Genomic DNA, 20,646 nt, shown 5'->3' with positions numbered 1-20,646 from the left:
CTCCAGTCAACCTGAATGATGCTCATGTTTCCTGTTTCTTTCCTTTTCTTTCAGGCATCTTTCTTGCCTGGGATTATAACTCTTCCACCATCATGTCTGCAAGCCCAAATTTCATCGGGGAGGTAAAAAGCCTCATAAAACCACAGCCAAAAACCATCTGCTCCTTCTCTAAAAAAACCTCCCTTTAACATGTATTTTTCACATGAGACTTGTGACTAATTTCCTATATTTTTAGTGATTTATAGACTTCTCTAGTTAATTCTGAAAATGCATGAAATTCCTAAGAGCAGGGGCTTTAACAACTGTGGCTCAAGGTCTTGAAATTAGTAAGCGTGCAATAAATGAATGCGTAAGTCACTCATCCCTTTCATACTTACATAGAGTGTACAGGATCATTAGAGATACTTATATATCTATAGAACTATTACTATAGTTTTAGATGTAAGTATAAATACCAAGTTCTTCAATGTTAATAATTTTGAAAATAAAGGAGTCTAGAAATATTGGCATTATGGCATACCATCTAGGTTCACACATTCATGGAGGAAGTGTGCACTCAGTCACCAAAAGCTTTCAGAAGTAGGTTGTGATATTGCATTTTTATATATAACATGGTTTCTACAGAAATAAAGTAACTATACTTGCACTCTTGTTTTAGGACTCTACTATGATTTTTAAAAATGTTCTTCATGATATTAGTCTTTTGCTATAATATTAGTCTTTTGCTATAGTCTGTGATAAATGGATATTGTATTCAATTAAGTTTGAGGAACTGTACATGTTATGTCTCCCTCTTGGAAATTCATGATATAAACTGCTAGATTAAAGGCTTGCATAAATCAGAAGGTTTTTTAAAAGATCACTTAACCTTCATCAACCATGTCTCCCAATTATAATTGTCTATGGTCTTTTTTCATATAACAACTACAAGTATCCTAAGAAAGGGGTCTTCCATGGAAATAATTGAGAAACTGCTATTCTAAGATATTACTTATATATTACTTAGGAAGCCCAAACAATTTGTTTTAATTCAGCTGTAAATGACCAAGTTGGCTGTGATGATAAGTGGGGATTATCCTGATATACTTTGCACATCCCTCTTATTGGTAATAATAGTTTTTAGGCAGAGAGTATTAACAAAACTACTAGTCAGGTGCTATGAAAGTGAAGCAAAAGCTCTGGGATTTTATTCCTATAAAACCTATCAGTGGGCCAAAGCTGACATTCAGAGTTCTGTTATTATTTGTCAAATCAATCTTAATTGCAGAATCTACAGGAGATTACATGTTTTGGAATTAGACAGAAAGAAGGCTCTTTTACTTTTTATTTTATTTAAAACATTTTTATTGATTGATTTTTAGATAGAGGAAGGGAAAGAGAGAAACATCGATTTGTTGTTCACTTATTTATGCATTCCTTGTTGATTCTTGTCTGTGCCCTTACCCGAGATCGAACCCACAACCTTGGTATGTTGGGACAGTGCTCTAACCAATCAAGCTACCTGGCCAGTGCCTGGAACAAGCCTCTTTAAACAAGTTTTTGCCAATGATCTGAATCTTTGTGACTAAATGATTGCTATATTTTACCTTCTTTTCAGTTATTGGGACAAACATTAGCCTCTGAGTCAATACGAGTGGCACGTGATATTATATGACCCAATATAACCAATGGAATTAGCCCATGCCCTTTCTAATTTCCCCTTAAGAGAAGAAATCTTGTTTTCCAGGTAGATGGAACTTGAATGAAGGTAAAACAGGGTTTGATATAGGACTGCCGTTACCAAGACACTCAGGTTTTCCTAACTGAGGAAGAATAGCTACATGTATTCAATAGGCCTAATACTAAAACCAAGGTATATATTTCAAAAATGTGAAGTCAACAAATGGATGAAATAGATGCCATCTAACTACTGGGACCCCTGTCGTATGAGGACAAGGGATTGCAGTTGGCTAAGTGTTTGCCTACGACATCTCCCAATGTGATTCCAGTTCACTTACAACCCCCTGGAACATCTTTTCCGAGCCTTATTCATGAAATAGAGCTCAGAGGGGAAACAGTGACATATAAGCAAACACATATTGGAAGAGAGAGTAAACCAAACTGATGGTAAAAACATGACCTTCCTCCATAAGGTCAAATAGTTTTATTTTTGATTAAACACTACAATACAGTATATATCCATTAAAAAAAGAAAACTCTATAGTGTATATAAATTATTCCTTCCAGTCATCAATTCTTTGCTTTTCCATTACAGCTTTGGTACAATATGAGTTCAGTATATAATTTTTAAATACTTTTAGCATCACAAACGCAACACAAAGTACAAAACTAATAATCCAAATTAGGGATATTATGGTCTACACAGTGGTATTCAGTGGTAGGAGAAAATCTTACCTTGATGAATTCATGTCACTAGCTAAGCTATAAAGGCATACCTAGCAGACATGACAGAAATATGCACCATTAACCAGCTAATGTGTGTATTAGTCTTTGTTTTGTTTTTGTTTGTTTTTTTTTACAGAATACCAGCAGCAATCATTTGAGTGTTGAGTGAATAGTTAAGTCCTCAGCCAGTTTTCCCACTTTGTTCCTCTTCCCTTAAAGGCCATGAGTAATATCTGAAGAAATGTACCACAGCCAGAGCGCTCAGAATTTGACCTGCCACCCGGCATTGCTCATACTCGCACAGTTTGTCCTGCAGCTAGCTGACATCATGGGGACAGTGCTGGAGGGACAGTGTGGGCCAATCAGCCTAAGGTTGTTCTGAGGGGTCGGCGGTGTGACATTACAGTAAACAGGCATTCCAGTGGCTGGGAGTGACCCTTGACCTGTCTGGTTAGGTAGCATGATTGGCTGTTGGTATGACTGCTGGGGCAGTCCTTGAGAACCCTGGGTCATTGGCACCTGTAAAAAGACACAAGAGAGAACTGTTCATGAAGAGGTTATTTTGGGGTATGCAATGAGATACTGTGATGTCATGAAAAATATTCAAGTTTTTGGGTTCACGAATCTCAGCTCTACTTTTTATCTGCTGTTTCACATTGGACAAATCACTTAATCTCTCTCATTTCCTAGACCATTTGCATAATGTCAGGTACTTCAAGTGCCACCTAGAGGATTGCAAGGATGATGTACACTGCTTGGTACCTGTCTGGCATGCAGTAAATGTGCAGAGGTGTTAGTTCTGAGCTTCTGTCCTCTCTCTTGTTACCGTCCTGGGACAGCACTCTGGACCTCCATTCTGGATTTCTCTGTTGGGAAAGCCATGCTCCTATTCTGGTTTTATGCAAACAAAGTGGCCTAGAGCCAACTGTAGCAAGAGGGGCTTTTGTCCCAGGCACATAAGTCCCTCTCAGCTTTAGAGAACATCTAACATGGAGCTGGAGGTAGACATTGACACAGTGTGAGTAAGGGTTGTCAGGGTAGGAGGGCTGAGGATAGATTCTTCAGGGCCAGAAGTACCTGGTTACTTGGTGCAGCTAAACACAATGATTAAAGCCTTTTACTACCCTTCACTTCCTCTTCTGGAGTGCATAGCACTATGGGAAATGCAGTTGTTAGGCTCCATAAATGTCCTTTGAATGAATCTGAGATGCCATTTTAAAATCTCATAACTTATAATTGTGGTAAAATGAAGTTTTGGGGGGTATGTAAAACAATGAATGGTAATTTGAGGGCTTTCTCCCAATAAGCAACATTTCTATAGAACGCCCAAAGGTCTTCATCAATAGAAAGCTTGGACTAAAGACTTTTCTTGCATGAATAGAAAGTTTATATGGAACCACACTTGGCAAGGCAGGCACATGCCACGATAATTATAGGAGCAGGAATTTCCCATGTTCTATTCGTCTGTTATAAACTTGACTCAAAGTCAACCATGAATAGTGGCTGTGCCTAGCACCCACCCAGCATGGAGGTGTACCCACAGCCTGTGGTTTGGCCAGTGCTATTTTATAACCCTGCTGATGTGCACCTGATAAGAAGACATTGTTGGGTAGGAGACCATCACACTTTGCACCGGAGTTCCTGGTTGGTTGCTCATGACGCTCTGACTCTGAGCCTGCTGCACTCCCATCAGGCCTTGGAACCCCTGTTGACCAGACAAGACGGGCTGGTAACCTGCAAAGGAAAACCATCTTTTGAACTGGTTGTGCCAGGACAAACACAAGTGATATTTGGTGGGGTAAGAGCATTTGCTTACAAGCCAACCTTCAGACATCTCAATCTCCGCATTAGGAAAGTGTCATCCAAATGCTTGTTTTGTAAAAATGCTTTTTTGGGGAGGGGTTTTAAGAGGGACAAGAGTATTGCTCTCCAAAATTGACTGATATTTCCATCTTTATGCAGAATAATCAATCCAATGAGCATGTTGTGACAATGGAAAATTCATGACAGACACATGCACCTCTATTGACATCAGTTGACAGATTTAATTTATATCTTTCCTGTATGTCTTTTGCTTTGGTTTTGATGATATTTGGAGAATTCACAGATTATCAAGTTATTTTCTAATTAAATTGACACACTCTAACTTTTTCACCTTTCTGCATAACCTCATGTCACCCAAAGGACACAAACATGCATTCTACTTTCTGTGTCTCATGAACAAAACGATTCCCTCCCTGACTGATTTGATGTCCTTTTCCTTATCAAAAGACCATAACAGCAAGTGAAAGGTATTGCATGTGTTTGTTCTGTGAGAAAATTCTGGTAAAACACTCCAATAAGTAACCACATACATGTAACAGATGATCCAGAAGGCAACATGTAAAAATTTTATCTGTTTGTGTCCTTCTGGGTGGGTAATTAGTTGAGTTTCTTTTCATTTATTTGTTCTAATTATTCTAATCACCACAACAAGTAGTTTAAATATTCTCAAAGGAAGGCTGTGAACTGTTGTTATACATGTTGTGGAAAAGTGACGATTTAGGTGAAACATTATGGTGGCAGAGAAATGAAACAAATTTGCTTCCTGCTGTCAACAAGGTCCTTCCAGAGTCCAAGTTACTAAATGCACTGAGTTCCCTAGGAATAAGTGCAGCTTCTCTCTCTCTCTCTCTCTAATCTTTATTGTTGAAAGTATTACAGTTTCCCCTCTTTTTCCCCCATTAGCCCCCTCCACTCCACACCCGTCTCCTCAACCCCCAGGCCTTCACCATACTATTGTCTGTGTCCATGGGTTATGCATATATGTGTACAAGTTCTTTGGTTAACCTCTTTCCACCCACCCACGCACCCCTGCCTTCTCTCTGAGATTCATCAGTCTGTTCTATGCTTCTATGTCTCTGGGTCTACTTTGTTCATCAGTTCATTTTGTTCATTAGATTCCACATATGAGTGAGATCATATGAAACTTTTCTTTCTCTGATTGGCTTATTTTGCTTAATAGTGTTATTAGCATAATACTCTCCAGGTCCTTCCATGCTGTCTTAAAGGGTAAGCGATCCTTCTTTTTTATAGTTGCATAGTATTCCATGGCATAAATGTACCACAGCTTTATCTACTCATCTACTGATGGGCACTTGGGCTGTTTCCAGATCTTAGCTATTGTAAATTGCACTGCTATGAACATATGGGTGCATATATTCTTCCTGGCTGGTATTTTGGATTTCTTAGGATATATTCCTAGCAGTGGGATCTCTGGGTCAAATAGCAGCTCCATATTTAACTTTTTGTGGAAAATCCATACTGTTTTTCATAGCAGCTGCACCCATCTCCATTCCCACCGCAGCTGCTTTCTTAATACAATTCTCTGAGGGAGAATCTTTTAAGATCTTAGATTTTTCTCAACATAAATATGAAAGTAAGTCTTACAACTGGATTTCAAAAACAGGACAAAAGGTAAAAAAAATTCCTAATCGATATGCATTATTAATAAATAAGCTATATTTTGCGTGCATATGAGAGTTTTACCTTATATTGAGGAAGGTGAAGAAGGATAAAATTATAGTATAGTCTTTATGGAGGACAATATTTTACTATCCTTGGCCATGCAAAAAAAAAGGATCTTCGTCCATTTTAGAAATATTGTGGAAACATGGCTTGCCAAGAACCACTGAGTTAGGCGGTCAGCTATATTCATCAAAGAGATGACACAAGGAGTAGTCAGTCTGGAATACCAGAGAGAGCAAGCTTGAGAGGCCTGCCTGTGCCCGCAATCAGTGGGTGGAGCAAGTATGTAATCTAGAAAGTCACCTTTTGGCTTTCTCTACATGTCCCATTGGTTTACGTTCATATTCCTCGCCTTACCTCATTTTCAAAGTTTTAATGAGTGACTTTGAAGTTTTATAAAGTCACCACCTTTTGAGAATATAATTAAGAGTGATGACCTCCTCCCCAGCAGCCACATTGCGCCCACAGTACACAGTGACGGCCTTCCTTTAATAGGCTCTGCGCGTTAGACTAGTGACATCAGCTAAAAGAGTTTACAGTTTATACAGCAGGGAAAATCCATCAGACTAGGAAACAAGAAATGTGACTAAGGCCATGTCACAGTCCTCACTACCTCCCAGAATGCCTCATATGCAGAGACACTTGGGAGAAATTTCTTTTAATATTAATTGCCCATAAAAATGTTTTCTATTATTTCCCATTGTCTAGGTCTTCCACTCTAATTTATTTATCTGTTGACTCTAAAAAAAAGTCTGTTGCTGTTTTACTATTTCGTCTTTTACATTTCTCCTAGCCACACACCATTTATTTTCTGGAGGTAAGAAGGTTAGCCATACCAAATTCATTGTAATAATAATTGTGAATACAGAGAAAATAACTGGGTATGGTTGTAGAAAACTTAGGACCAACAGTCTTCCTGACCATTTAGTTCTATAGCAAAGGGTAGGCAGTGTGAACCCATCCATTCTGAAGTCCCTGTGATGGTAAATATAATAAAGCCTTATTTCCAGTTGAAGAGTCAAAGTGCAGGTTGAAAATTAGAGAAATGTCCTAAATTGTTGACTTGAATTTGGTCATATGGTGAAAGGCCAGCTGGCCTCAGTGGACCTTCAGTAGAATACCCACAGCTATCATGTAGACAGAAAGAGGAGAGCACAGCAGGGGAGAGAGGAGGTCAGGAGAGGTGGCGGGGGTGGGGGGGGGGAGAAGGGGCAGTTGCTTCTATTATTTATGTATTTACTTAGTGACTCCTTCCATCCTTTCACCAAGTCTGTTTAAAACTGAATAGAGGTGGCCTAGGAGAGAGTCACTATTACACCAGCTTTAAGCCCAAATTGGGGTGAAGAGAAAATAAGTCTTATGATAATAGAGAAGATGTGATGACATTCAATAAACAGAATGTTTTGGAAGGCACACATGAGATAATATTCAAGGAGAGAAAAGAGCGAGGGGGTGGTGTGGCCGCTTCCCAATAATAAAGGGGCAGAGTCTGTGGGAGCGCGATTCATCTTTGCTGAGAGCCCAGACCAGGCGCAGAGGCTGCATCACTCCCTCCCAGGGCCCCCTCTGGCTGATGATTTGTGAACTTTAATATTCAGCTATGCATAGCAATGGGCTACCAGCTCTGTGCTGGGCTTCCCACAGTAAACACACTTAAGGCAAATAAAGATTTATGTGGGGAGCGAATGAAGCTCTACAATTTGAAATGAAAACTTAAGTATAAAGAAAGCCAAATTTATATTCAGGAATCCCATTCATTACTCAATTTGCTCTCCGGGCAAGAGATTTACACCTGGACTGGTTTAATTGGAGGTACGCATTTCTGTAAATTATGTTACAGCAGGTAGGTAGCAGCGTGGTCCTTCAGACAGCAAGGAGGCCGTGTGGAATGTGAGTCTGAGCTCTGGTCCAGAAAAAGACAAACAGAAATGCAATAACAGTGACCTAAGAATGAACTGAACTGACAGAGTCTGCCTGGGACACAGCACACCCGAAGGCAGAGATGGCAGAGCGTCGGTGGCAACCTGCTTATCTCGTCTATTCAAATGAGAAATATGTTCCGGTTTGTCAATTCTCAGCTGTGAAATGATCAGTTTTCCATATTTATTGAGGATTAGCAAGATATAGTACATCCTGGGAAACAGAAACAGCACCAGTATCTGCCCTGTAGGCGTGCTATGGAGATAATGAAGACATTAGTGATTTTTATTATTTCTTTCCGTCAAGGTTAATTCCATTTTCAAGTCACATGCCTCCTTTATTTTCTGGAGGTAAAAAGGTTAGGAGTGGACAAATGCCTCCTAGCAAGTGGAAGGATGCATCCCCCTAAGATTGAGGAGTTATAAAATTTCAAATGCCTGGGTCTTATAAATCTGAACATGTAATAGTGTTTCTACTAAAATACAACAGTCATTGGATATTATTTGTAGTTTGAGTATAACTCATTAATATTCTGTCAAGGAATGTAAATTGATTGGGGATTATAAACTGGCATGATTGCCCGATCGACATTATTTAAGCTCGTACTTTATTTGAATACTTTGTTACAGATCCAACATTTTGAAAATGAATGAAAATGACAAAGTAGAAACCTGTACTTCCAGGTTTTTGTTTCCCTGGCTATTGGTTTTGGAGGTTGAAGATGGGGAAGGGGTGTAGTTAAAGAGGACAAGTATCTACAGGACAAATTAATTGAGAAGCGAGGCAATTCTCATCACCTCCCCAACCCACCCAAGCAGTGTAATTTTCATGTTGTGTTTATTAAGTGAAGTATTCTTCATATGATAGAAGGTCTTTGCAAATGATTGAAATTGATAATCTAATATAAAAATCACTGATCTTGGGAGAGTCAAAATACAAATATTTCTCCAGCTTTAAGGAATATTTCTCCAAGTTCCTATGGAATGAGCTAGCTGTTTGATTGTGAATCCAATCTCTGCTGTTTGCACATAATTTTTGTGCTGGAGTTGCAGTAGCTCAGCCATGGCCTAGCTGGGGAACAATATGAAGAAGAAAAATGCTTTCTCAGGCCTGCCTCTCCCTTTGCTGACTTTTTATAGTTCCTGCATTGCACCACTTTCCAATATCTGCCTGGTTTGTTCCTTGAATTCTATCAGTTCCTCTCCACTTTCATCTCCTTTGAAGCCTTTCCATTATAAACTAGCTAACCAGCTCTACTCGGTGATCACTTACTCTAATCCAAACAGTGAATGAAGAGCTTTTCCTGTATTGTCACAACAATCCTGAGAGGCGGTCACTGGTACTAACCTTTTAATAAAAAAAAAAAAAAAAAAAAAAAAAAAGACAACTGTGATTTAGAGAGAGGTAGGAAATTGTCTGAGGCCACGCAGCTAGTAGGAGAGAAAGCCAGAATATAAGTTGTAGTTTTCTGACTTGGGTACCCTTGCTTCTCCTCATTAGTTGGTAGTACTATTTCTTATACATTCTTCCAACTTTCATACCTTAACATAACCCCTTCAACGTGGCAGATACTCAATGGCCATTTTACTGTGTTGTTTTCTCAGTAGTTAAAACAAATGAGCAAAGTGGACAAGAGTTAAGATCTACACGTCGCTGAATAAGATCTTGCTAGTATTCAAGAAAGAAAATCAAAGGCAAAGCATAATTGAAATCAACCCAAACCTCTCAATAACAGTGTTAAAGTTTGTCACTCAGATAATGGGGCACCAGACACACAATTGGGCTAGAATGGGGTGGGGTTAGTCAAATGGACTCTAGTCCTCTCATTTACCTCATTAGTTTCTAATCAGCCGATTCTATAGTTTTTGATTTCTAGGACCTTTTCAATGAATGGTTCTCCTCAAAGTCTTTGAATACTGTATATTTCCTCTGAATTGCTTTATCAACATGATATTAAGATATAAGGTAAAATAATTTATGTCCACATTAAATGTAAGGTCAATTTGGTGATTTGACTATTCTAGGCAACTGGTTGTCCTGAGGACAGTCTCTTGACTTTTGAAAACAAAAATAGTATTCATATTTTGAAAGATAAAAATAGGTAAGAGAAAAGAGATAAACAGAGACTGCAGAGTAATCTAGTATGTCAGATGAAGGCCCGGAGAAATCAAGATCCCCAGGCCACATAGGCTGTAGTTTAGGAGATATAGACTGCTGTCATGATGCTTTGTAATGCTGTGAACACCATGGATTTGTTCCCAAGGTTTACTTGTTACTAGGGCACTGTCTCTCAGAGAGGAAGTCCTTTCTAGCTTCATCTGCCAATGGCACTCCGGTGCTCCATGTGGCTTGGGAGGGGAGAAGAGATATGCAGTATGATAATCATGGTATCCCTGTTGTTTCCTGAACCAGGGGTCCTCGGGCACTAAGGAAGGCACCTGAGTTCACTGGCCTTTGCAGAGCTGTCCTATCTAATACAAGTCCAAGGTGAAAAAACCCAGGTGTGACAATGTAGGCCAAGGGGGGCCAGCTTTGAGAAGCAAGGAATGAATCTTCTGAAGCATTCCCTATGCCGACCTCCCAGTGTATGGGACCACAAACTCTAATTAGGAGTTTTAAGATGAGAAAGTAGTGTAGATTAACCGGAAGCCTTTGTTAATCTTCAAACTTGTCAAATAATTAAGATATTGGATAAAAATACCTAGCCTCGGAAATCATAATCAGATACGATTCTGTTCTGAGGTATGAAGTAAAATAGCATGAAACAGTCCTAAGAATTCAAAAGGAGGAGGACAAGAAATTGTGCTGCCCCCTCCTTAAGACCTATCATGACTTCTTTCATCTTTGCGTCAATGTCGGCCTTCACCTTATTTATGGACACTGTCTGCATCTATCCTTTCTTTTGCTCACCATTTATTATTCAGTGGTTTTAGTTTCTTAGGAATAGATGCAGAATGACCTGCAGGGAGGCTGCGTGGGGAACAAGGTAATGCAGCCCGTGTCCCAGGGATGACCAGTCCATCCTAATGAGCTTGAGGAGAGCTGGGACAGGCCATAAGTGGAAGCATGCGTCTTGAAGCAGTAGTGTTCTTCGTACGTGCTCTTTTGCTCATTAGCTTTCATACTGCATAGAGTGTACTTCTTAAAAGCCTCTTTACTGTCCCCCTGAGAACATCCGTGCATGCATGGGTCATTTTCTAATGGCAATACACATCAGATGAACCATCTTATTACTGCAAGCTCGGGGGCCTCTTCACTGCAATTATACCATCCTGATCCATGTTATCGCAACTACAAAGCTGGTTTTCTTTCTTTTTTTTAAAATCGGGGCAAACATGAGAGACATTGTTAAATGACTAGAGGAATGGATCACGCACGGAATTTCAATGAATGCCTCTGAGGGAAGCCAGCATTGAATTCCATTTTAAATGGAAGAGGCTGTCATATTATTGAAGTAATTCTCTGAACTTTTCGGGCCCAGAGTGCTGTGCTCACAGCCAGCGAGCTTCAACGATCCAGAGGGAGAAAAGCTGCACAAATGTTTTCGGTTCTTAATGAGGCTGCGTGGCTTAGAAGAAAAGGTGGCGTTCTAGCATCGCATTCTTGCACCTTTACCAGGGTTCATTATGGACATGCTTAAAACCAGGCTGGGTGGCAGCAAACTGCTGCTGAGGCAACATAAGGCGTCAGGACAGAGTTGGCTCTAATAACTGTCCCCTCAATAACATCCCCGCTGGTGGATATTTTCATTGACGAATTGCTTTTGATCAGTCGGATAGGATGGAATAATCATGAGGTCAAAAGTCATGGGGTCAACATCATTGTGATCAAATTACTGTCACTGTCAGATAGCTACAGGGTGTAACGTAGCCCTGGCCCACTATTGTTGAAAATAAGTGCTATGGGCACAGATTCAATCTGTAGAAATCTACTTATCACTACAACAGGAAAAATTACCTCATGGGCAACCAATAGTGGGCTAAAAGTGCCAGTGTCCTCTTTATAGAAAAAAATATTGTACATTATTTTTCCCAAGTAGTCAAAGATATCTAATTTTCTTTAATTTCAGACTGGCAGGGTTCTTACCCAAAGTTCATTTTAGTGGTGGGTTTAAACAATAATACTGTCTCATGGTGGAATCGACTGGAAGGCCATGACCAGCGCAGAGACAGTGAAGACCTGAACTAAGGCAGTTGTGGTAGGAATGGAGAGAAGAAACACGTAGGATGTGAAGGATGTGAGCTGTCAGCAACTGGCATCTAGGAGTTTTAGTGGGGTCACATGTTTGATGGCCAAGAGCTTGGATGAATTGACTGTACCATAATCATGGATATCAGTCGTCTGCTATAAAACTGACCTTTCTGATCAACAAAAACCCTGATTTGTAGTTCTTGATAATTTTCTTGGTGTAAATATTTCCACCATGACCAATTTCAAGCTTCATATGGCTTAATCAGCTGGCAAAATTCCTAACCCTCCCCTCCCCTACCCCTGCTCTAGTGAGCCTGAATGAGAGAGCTCTGGCACACCACTGACTAAATCCAGTGTCAAACTTTCAGTTCACTTACATTTTGTTCCTTTTATCCTTTTTTTCTTCAAGTCTTATTTACTATTTGTTTTTTTGACCACTGGTATAAGAATGACTGTAAGCTACTTGGAGCTTATGCAATCAGTGGAGACAGGCACAGAAATCTATAGTACACTGGATGTCTTTAGTTAGGAGCACATCTCAGATGCATGGACCACTTCTGGTGTGAGTCAGAACTGGGATTCATGTGATAGAAGGTTTCCAGGAGATTGTTTGAATGTAGTATTAGAAGGTGAGCAGGTGTTTGCTCATAGGGTGGGATGAAATGGGAATAATCAAAATGAAGCAGGTATAAACATAAGGACTAGCATGTGAGTAACCCAGAGATGTGAAAAATATGGTCAAGGTGTCTTAAGTGTTTAGAGGTGGCAGCAGGTTAGAAATAGGAAGGGGAATACAGAAAGAGAAAAAGGAAGCTAGGCTCAAATCCTAGGGCCTTAAAAACCACTTGTAAAATTGGAATTGAATGTTGAGAGTAAGAGTGCCATGTAAGGTTTATGAGCAGAACAATAAAATAAGGAACAACCATTTCATAAAGTTTCTTCAGGAGTCTCTTGGTGATTGCATAAGTAGAGGTAGGGAGTTGACTAAGAAGGGCATGGCAATTATCTAGGATACAGTCAGTGAAGACATGAACTAAGGCAAAATGGTAGAGATGGAGAGAAGGACCACGTTAGAGAGATACTTGGCATGTGAGCTGTCTGAAACTGTCATCTGAGCTGCAGGGAGGGTATGAAAGAAAGGAAAAACCCAAGAACAAATCCCAAGTTCTCATTTGGTGAGAGTTGATGGTAGTGCTGGTGCTTTGGCCATACATACAAGAGGGGACAGTAAATGGAGATGATCAGTAAATACATAAGCAAAAGAATTCTGGGGCTCACAGAATTAGGCAAACAGCTGGTCTCAGAGGTACAGATGTGGAAGTCATGAAGACCTAGCTGCTCTTGGAGCCAATATATTTATGAGTGGGTACACATTGAGAAAATAATCAAGATGGAGCGCTAAGGCACAATATTACTCAAAGATTGGTCTGAAAAAAATGAAACCTGAGCTTGGTATGAATTTATGTATGCTACCTATAACCAAAGTTTCCCAACGAGAATTTGTAAAGTTTTCATTATGGAGTTTGGGGAACATGACTTCCAGTTCCCTATTAGTCTGTCTCTTCATCAATATTCCAACAAATGGCCTCAAAGTAAAGCCTTCTGGGCACCCAATGATGTCACAACTCCAAACAGCAATGGAGAGATACTTCCTGTTTATTTACATAATCAACTCCTGATTATTCTTAGTAATAGCAATAAGAAATATCTTGCATCTCACCATGTGGGAAATTGTTATTTAAATTCATGGTTTTTATCTGGATGGAGACAACAATCAGAAGTCTTCCAGCTTGTGCACACAGATACAAAAATGTGCTTATCTTTTCAGCTGGCTGGAATTGGAGGCTATGGTCAACACTTAAATCCGATTTCACAATAATTAAAGTGAAAATAAAATTGAAGGACAAATGGTCCATCCTGAAGACTCTTTCAATCATCCCTCTAGGGCAGGCTGTCTCCATGGTGACAGAGCAATTTTATATTCTTTTTAATGGCCTGCTCCAGGGTAGGAAGAGAAATGATCCAGATCATTCACTTGTTAACTTTTCCCTTCAACCCACGGCATTTAAGGGGACTACTCACACTTCATCATGGTTAAAGCTTTATAAGCACCCAAATGGAGTGTGAGCATCTTAAGAGAGTCTTAGCCTTACACTCAATCCTGCCTCATCATCTTGTCTCCACCTCTGATCACCTGCTTCCTGCTTATCCCCCATCCCCCAAAGGAGCTCTTTTCCCTGGATCCGTGGTTCTCAGCACTGGCCTGTTTCTGAATCATCGGAGGTCCAGTTAAAACACCGATTGCTAGGCTCCATCCCCCACAGGTTCTGATTCAGCGGGTTGAGGCCCAAGAATTTGCCTTTCTGACAAGTTCCCAGGTGATTCGGATGCCACAGGTCTGGGGACCACACTTTGAGAATCACTGCTGGGCCCTGCCGCTCAATCAAACCTTCTGCCTTGCACTCCTATTGTTTAATACACCCCTTTCCCTCTCATAGAGTGGGTGATGGGATCTGACAAACATTCAGGGGGAGGCCACCGCCCTCTCTGACTTCATTTTCATTATCTGTAAGATGGGGACAATCCTTTCCTCAAGGAAAAGCTGACCAAGGTCAGCTGCTTTCTCTTACCCTCTTTGCCTTCTGGTAAAAAGTTCCTTCTAATAGCAAATCAAGGGGGCTCGGCACTCTTCCTAATCCCTCCTCTTGCTGTTGAGATGGGGCAGACATAGGTCCAGAAAAGAAGGGGAGGAAGAAATATGGGAAGAAGCTGAAAATGGAGTGGGGAGGGAAGAAAACACGCATCTGAAACATTGTTTGGCATTCTCAGCTTTATGTTAGCATTTGGTGAGACATCTGGGAAAACAAACCAGACTTTTGTAGCCTTGGGTTTTTCAGGACATAACTGTGACTTTGCTGACCCATGATTATGCTCTCTTGCGACTGAGCCTCAACCTTCCTTTGGCCTAAATGAAAAGCAAGCACCAGGAGACCAGGACCTCCCCTACTTTCTCTGCTATAGCAGACATCTCGTATTCGCTGCTTTTCTGAATCTCTTCTTGGCCTCATCTAAGCTGCTGTCACTCAAATGGACTGTGTACAATGGTTCTAATACCTCCTGGTCCACGGAGCTCTGGTGACGATGCTGGGGTGTAGAGGGCTAAGGAAGACTTGCACAGGATCACACACAGAATTTCTCATACGTGGAGTCAAAATCCCACTTCCCTGCTAGTCACTTTGTCAGCATCCATACTATAGTGCTTCTCCAAATAGGACAGACTGGACAACTAGGAGTTTTTGTTTCCTGGCCACACATCTGTCAGTTCTGCTGCAGCTGTTACATCATTAATGTGACCTTGGAGAATTCTGTGTACCTGAACTAGAGCTCATCTAGCTGGCTATCAATAGACTTCTCTAAAATAACACACAGTAGGGCATGAGGGAGAAAGAAAATAAGGGTTCTGAAGATTCAAAGAAGTTATAATGAGTTGCAAAAAACAAACAAACAAACAAAAAAAAAACCCAAAAAACAGAATCAAACCATCTCTTTTGAAACTATCAGCACCACTGAATCCCAATATTTGGATGTAGATATTAGCAGTTATATTTACCAACAGGCAGCATTCTGTGGAGGTCATAGAGTGGGTTAGTAGAGACCACATTTGCACTCCATCCAGGAAAAGCAAGCATTCTCCATTCTTTATTATTGTGTGTGCCTGACGCTACTCACTGAGCTAAGCCCTTTCGATATGGGAATAATTATTGTTCTCATTTTACAGAGGACCAAAATGAAGCACGGGGAACTGAGTCGATTGTTTGGGGCCACCCAGCCCAGGAGCGCCAGAATTAAGTCACTAGTGTTCTGCTGGTTTCTTTGCCACCACCTGGTCCTGGCAGGTGACAGAATCCCACTCGAAGGGTTCATGGGAGGAGGTGTTAATATACAGAACATTGCCAGATGAGCAAGCAAGTTAAGGGGCCAACAGGAGAGAGAGGCATCAGAGCCTAACAACAGTGGGGAAGGGTTTTCTCCCAGTGGCCTGAGGGCCTCAGGGGAGGAGCCAGTGTACAGAGGCCTTCAGTAAGAGCTGAAGGGGCCACCAGGAGAACCGAGTGCACCCAAGGCCAGGGACAGCTGAAGGGACTCTGATCTCTCTCTCTCCTTCTGACCTCTGATCTCTTGTCACTGATGCCTTCCATTAGGAAAAACACCTCCCGATCCCCCCCGCCCCTTACCCCACCCTCCACTCCGGGAAGCACAGGGCAGTGGAACCTGTGAGAGCAGTGTGTGTGGTCAGGAGAGAAAGACAGAGAATGGCTATGTGGTGGCAGGAGAGGCAAATGGGGACTTACCAGCAAATCCCTTCCCTTCAGTGTTTACAAGAATATACTCCTGCAAGCTACAGAGTCCAATGAAGCTTTTAAAGCGTCAGATAATAATTTCAGCAGAGCATCGTCTCTTGGTTTTATAGATCTTTTTCCCCTTCAGAAATGAACCTTTTTAACACCTGATAATATGTCAGAGTGTGCACTTAGCATGACTGCTTTTGGCAATTAAGTAAATGTTAACTCTCAAATTTTTGTCACTAGATATTAGGACAGAATATTTGACTCTTTGCCCTAATGCTTGCCTTTCCATTTAGAGGAAATGGCAACGTTTGCAGGGAATTGATGATAATGTAGGAAGTACTATTAAGTAATGCGACTGTTTAAATATCCTGTAGGGCAAAGAATAAAAAGTTAAATTATGATTCAACTCGAGCAGTGCTACTCATTTTGTTGAACTTGACATTTTCCTGCACTAGCTGCATCTCCAGAAGGCTGAGATCAGATGGATAACAATAGGCAGAGACTATTTCAGGGGAAATGGAAAAAGATAAAAGGGGGACCTAGTTTATTTCTGCAACCATACCTGCATCCCCTGAGCTTATTTGGTTTAGAAAATGCTCTGCCATAAAGTGGTCTCAAGTTTAGTACATTTAGCTATAATTTTTCAAATATTTAAAGCAGCGATTTTAAGATGAAATAGTGTGAAGGGGTATTTAAATGAGACTTGAAATAAGCATTCTGGTGTTAAAGCCGAGTTTCTGCTTCTTAATGGAAAAATCACAGGCTCTGTAATCAGACAGAAGGGACTGACTGCTCTCTCCCACCCACGGTTCTGAGACCGGGGTGGGGGGGGGGGGCAGTTATCTCAAATCTTTGCGCATTGTTTGGCTTGCCTGTTAACTGGGGGCTAATAACTTCTAATTCCCAGGGCTTTTGTGAAGGTCAAGTAGATATCGGTTAATGTGACTCACACATTCTTCAGCACCTGGCATTTCCTACATGGCAGCTGGCATTTATTTCCATCAAATGGTGCTACATAAATGACAGTATTTTCACTCCCTTTAGAATTGTTCCCTAAATGAAAAACAATTGGGAATTGTAACAATACCTGGATGGACTCCACCTGCCTCTTCCTCCCCCCAAAAATCTTGGCACTGCTCCTTCTAGCTGACCATATTCACGCTTCAGTACCCTCCAATTCCTGTGAGCCGGTCACATGCAGTCCACCCGGATGCCACGATGGTGCTCTTCTGCCCCTGGCTTCTGTGGAAAGTGTGATCAGCGAAGCAGTTCTGTACGTGAGGGCAGGCAAAGCACCTGGAGAGCAGCGAGTGCAAAAGGCAAGCTGGTGTGCCTCGGGGGCAATTACTTGGAAGCAGGCAGGAATCATTAGGAAAGGCACGTGGGGCCAGACTCCAAGCACTGGTGAGACATGGTCTCCAGGCTGCCGTGTTAGGAGAGCTGTGGTGCCGGATTCTTTAGTTAGAGTCTCTACTCCACGTTTAATTCCACAGACCGAGGCCTCCTTTTGTTCCCATACAAGAAACAAACCCACTTCCCCTCTGCCTACTGCCTACTGATTAAAGCTCTGCTGGCACCTCCCGCAGGCTACATTGGCTGCCCCTGATCCGAGCACTCGGGGAAAAGAGAGCTCCCTCTCCTCATCAGAAGCTGTCTGAGGGCAAAAGGGTGCTGAGTGCATCCTGGGCACCTTTCGGTGCTTTGTGGTGACTTATTAAATAGAGGCCCCTGTCACCACATCACAGAGAAGGTACAAAGCAGGGCCCCAGCCGCCTCCTCTGCTTCCCAGCCCTCAGACCCCAAGATCCTTGCAGAGCCACGGAGAACCTCCACTTTAGCAACATTGCTAATCTCTTTTGTACTATTGTTTGTGCTAGATGATAAAGCAAGTGATTTTTAAGGAAAAGCATAATATTTTCAGTTGACATTGATTATATTATAGTATTCTTTCAAATGCGATATTTAATATTCATTATATATATGGGCCAATTTTACTTTTTCCTGTTTCACAAATGAAAAATTTTCATGTGTTTATTTAACAATGTTAGTAAAAAAAAAAACACCCCATGATTTGTGAACAAATATATTTTGAAATGTTGGCCCAAATGAATAATAACATGGACATTTAAGTTAAAGACAAGTTAAAGTATCATATTTAATTTTTAAAATTCTTTTAAACTTGCCAAAACCGGTTTGGCTCAGTGGATAGAGCGTCGGCCTGCGGACTGAAGGGTCCCAGGTTCGATTCCGGTCAAGGGCACGTAACTTGGTTGCGGGCACATCCCCAGTAGGAGGTGTGCAGGAGGCAGCTGATCGATGTTTCTCTCTCATCGATGTTTCTGGCTCTCTATCCCTCTTCCTTCCTCTCTGTAAAAAAATCAATAAAATATTTAAAAAAAAAAAAAAAAAAAAAATTCTTTTAAACTTGATGTTATACTTTATTTTTTTATTTTTATTTTTTATATATATTGATATTTTACAGAGAGGAAGGGAGAGGGATAGAGAGCTAGAAACATCGATGAGAGAGAGAAACATCAATCAGCTGCCTCCTGCACACCTCCCACTGGGGATGTGCCCGCAACCAAGGTACATGCCCTTGACTGGAATCGAACCTGGGACCCTTCAGTCCGCAGGCCGACGCTCTATCCACTGAGCCAAACCGGCTTCGGTTGATGTTATACTTTAAGCACTAAAAATTAACTGGCTGGTTTTGATGATTTTGTTTTGTTCCTAACTTATGAGATAAAAGGATTCAGGCTGCTCACTGCAAGCACTTATCCACAGAAAGACACACTGAAGATTAGAGATACCGAAGTCCTTCTAAACAGTCAGATTGGATACAAATGTCACCGCTTTCCTCTTTTAAACTTTGGAATATCTTTGTTTACTTTTACTCATTAGTTTTACTTAGTATACATTGCCCACAGTGGCACAACATAAAAATTAAAATCTACCTCCTTCAATTCTCTAACAGTTTGTTTTTTTAAATAACAGAGTCAAATAGACACACACATACGGTCACCCTATATATAACTGCACTGTTAATGCCTCTTTCGCTAGTGTAATTAATATCCTCCCTTTTTACTCTCAAATGTGTAGGAGTTCAGGTGATAATTGTACAATGACTATATGTATGTATATATACACACATACGCACACATGCATACGTTTACACACGTATACAAATGTGTGTTTGCATGTGTATACAGATGTGTATATATAAATATGCACATATACATATATACTAGAGGCCCGATGCACGAAATTCTTACAAGAGTAGGCCTTCCTTCCCCCGGCTGCTGGATTCCCTCTGGCACCGGGACCCGCGCTTCCCTCGCAGCGGCTTCGTCTGGAAGGTGGTCCGGTCTAATTAGCATATTATGCTGTTATTATTATAGATATGTAAATATACTTTTTTAGGAAACTAGTGGAGATTTTATTGAAATGAATTTAGAAGAAGTTTACTCTTTCTGTGTTCCTCATAAATTGCATCAAACCATTTGTTGTTCTGTCTTTAACTAATGGTCCATTATGCATATGTATTAAGCCAGTGGTCGGCAAACTGCGGCTCGCGAGCCACGGTTTGCCGCTCTGTTGACTAACGAGTTTGACGACCACTGACCTAGACTCTTGATTCCAATAATTACAGGCTTTTGTTGTTCCTTGTGATTAAGCCCCTATCCCAGTGGTTGGCAAACTCATTAGTCAATAGAGCGGCAAACCTCGGCTCGCAAGCCACACGTGGCTCGCAAGCCACAGTTTGCCGACCACGGTATTAAGCAATGTATGGCTTAGAATGGAAAGTATTTAAATATGTTTGGCAGATAATTGGGTTCAAAAAAGTACAAAGAAATGAGTGACTGAGGCACTGTGTGCTCTCTCTTCTAATCCCTACTCACAGCCTCCCACTCAGTGTCTTCAGAATTCCTTTTTGCGGAGGGAGGAGGGATGGAGCAGTTATAATAATCTGAAGTATTAATCTTCTTTAAGTTGACAGTTTAATGTTTGCAACAGCAGGTACTTCCAGAAACCCTTAAACCCACTGTTTGGGAATTGCTTCTTAATTTCCTCACTAGCCTTTGAAAGGGGGGAGACCAGGGCAATGAAACAAGAGGCCCCAGAGGGAAATGTATTGATCAAGGACACTGACATTTAACAGAGAGCTCTATGGATCTCATAGAAAATAGGATGAAAGTCTTGGACTCTTTTTTCTAGTCAATTGTACCCTGACACACAAACATTTTGCATTAAATTTTTCTGGTTTCAGGAACTCCAGAAACGTAGTCACCAAATG

The 20,646-nt window shown here is 41.0% G+C and overlaps 1 protein-coding gene across 27 annotated transcripts in view; it reads right to left on the bottom strand.

The window, feature by feature from the left end:
- Positions 1-2,101: 2,101 nt before the first annotated feature.
- The window catches only part of ARPP21 (cAMP regulated phosphoprotein 21), a 148,621-nt gene continuing 130,076 nt past the window's right edge, over positions 2,102-20,646 (bottom strand). For all 27 annotated transcript variants that reach the window (XR_013960972.1, XR_013960973.1, XR_013960974.1 and 24 more), the window contains 2 exons: positions 3,974-4,119; positions 2,102-2,904 (listed from right to left, as the gene is read on the bottom strand). Coding sequence is in view for 21 of the 27 variants with exons in the window: in XM_080675965.1 (XP_080532091.1) it covers positions 2,647-2,904; positions 3,974-4,119 (404 nt within the window). In the remaining 6 variants the exon portion in view is untranslated. The remainder of the gene's footprint in view (positions 2,905-3,973; positions 4,120-20,646) is intronic.

Source organism: Plecotus auritus (genome assembly GCF_963455305.1).
Source record: "Plecotus auritus genome assembly, chromosome: 6".
NCBI lineage: Eukaryota > Metazoa > Chordata > Mammalia > Chiroptera > Vespertilionidae > Plecotus > Plecotus auritus.
This window is presented reverse-complemented; position numbering and strand designations above follow the sequence as displayed.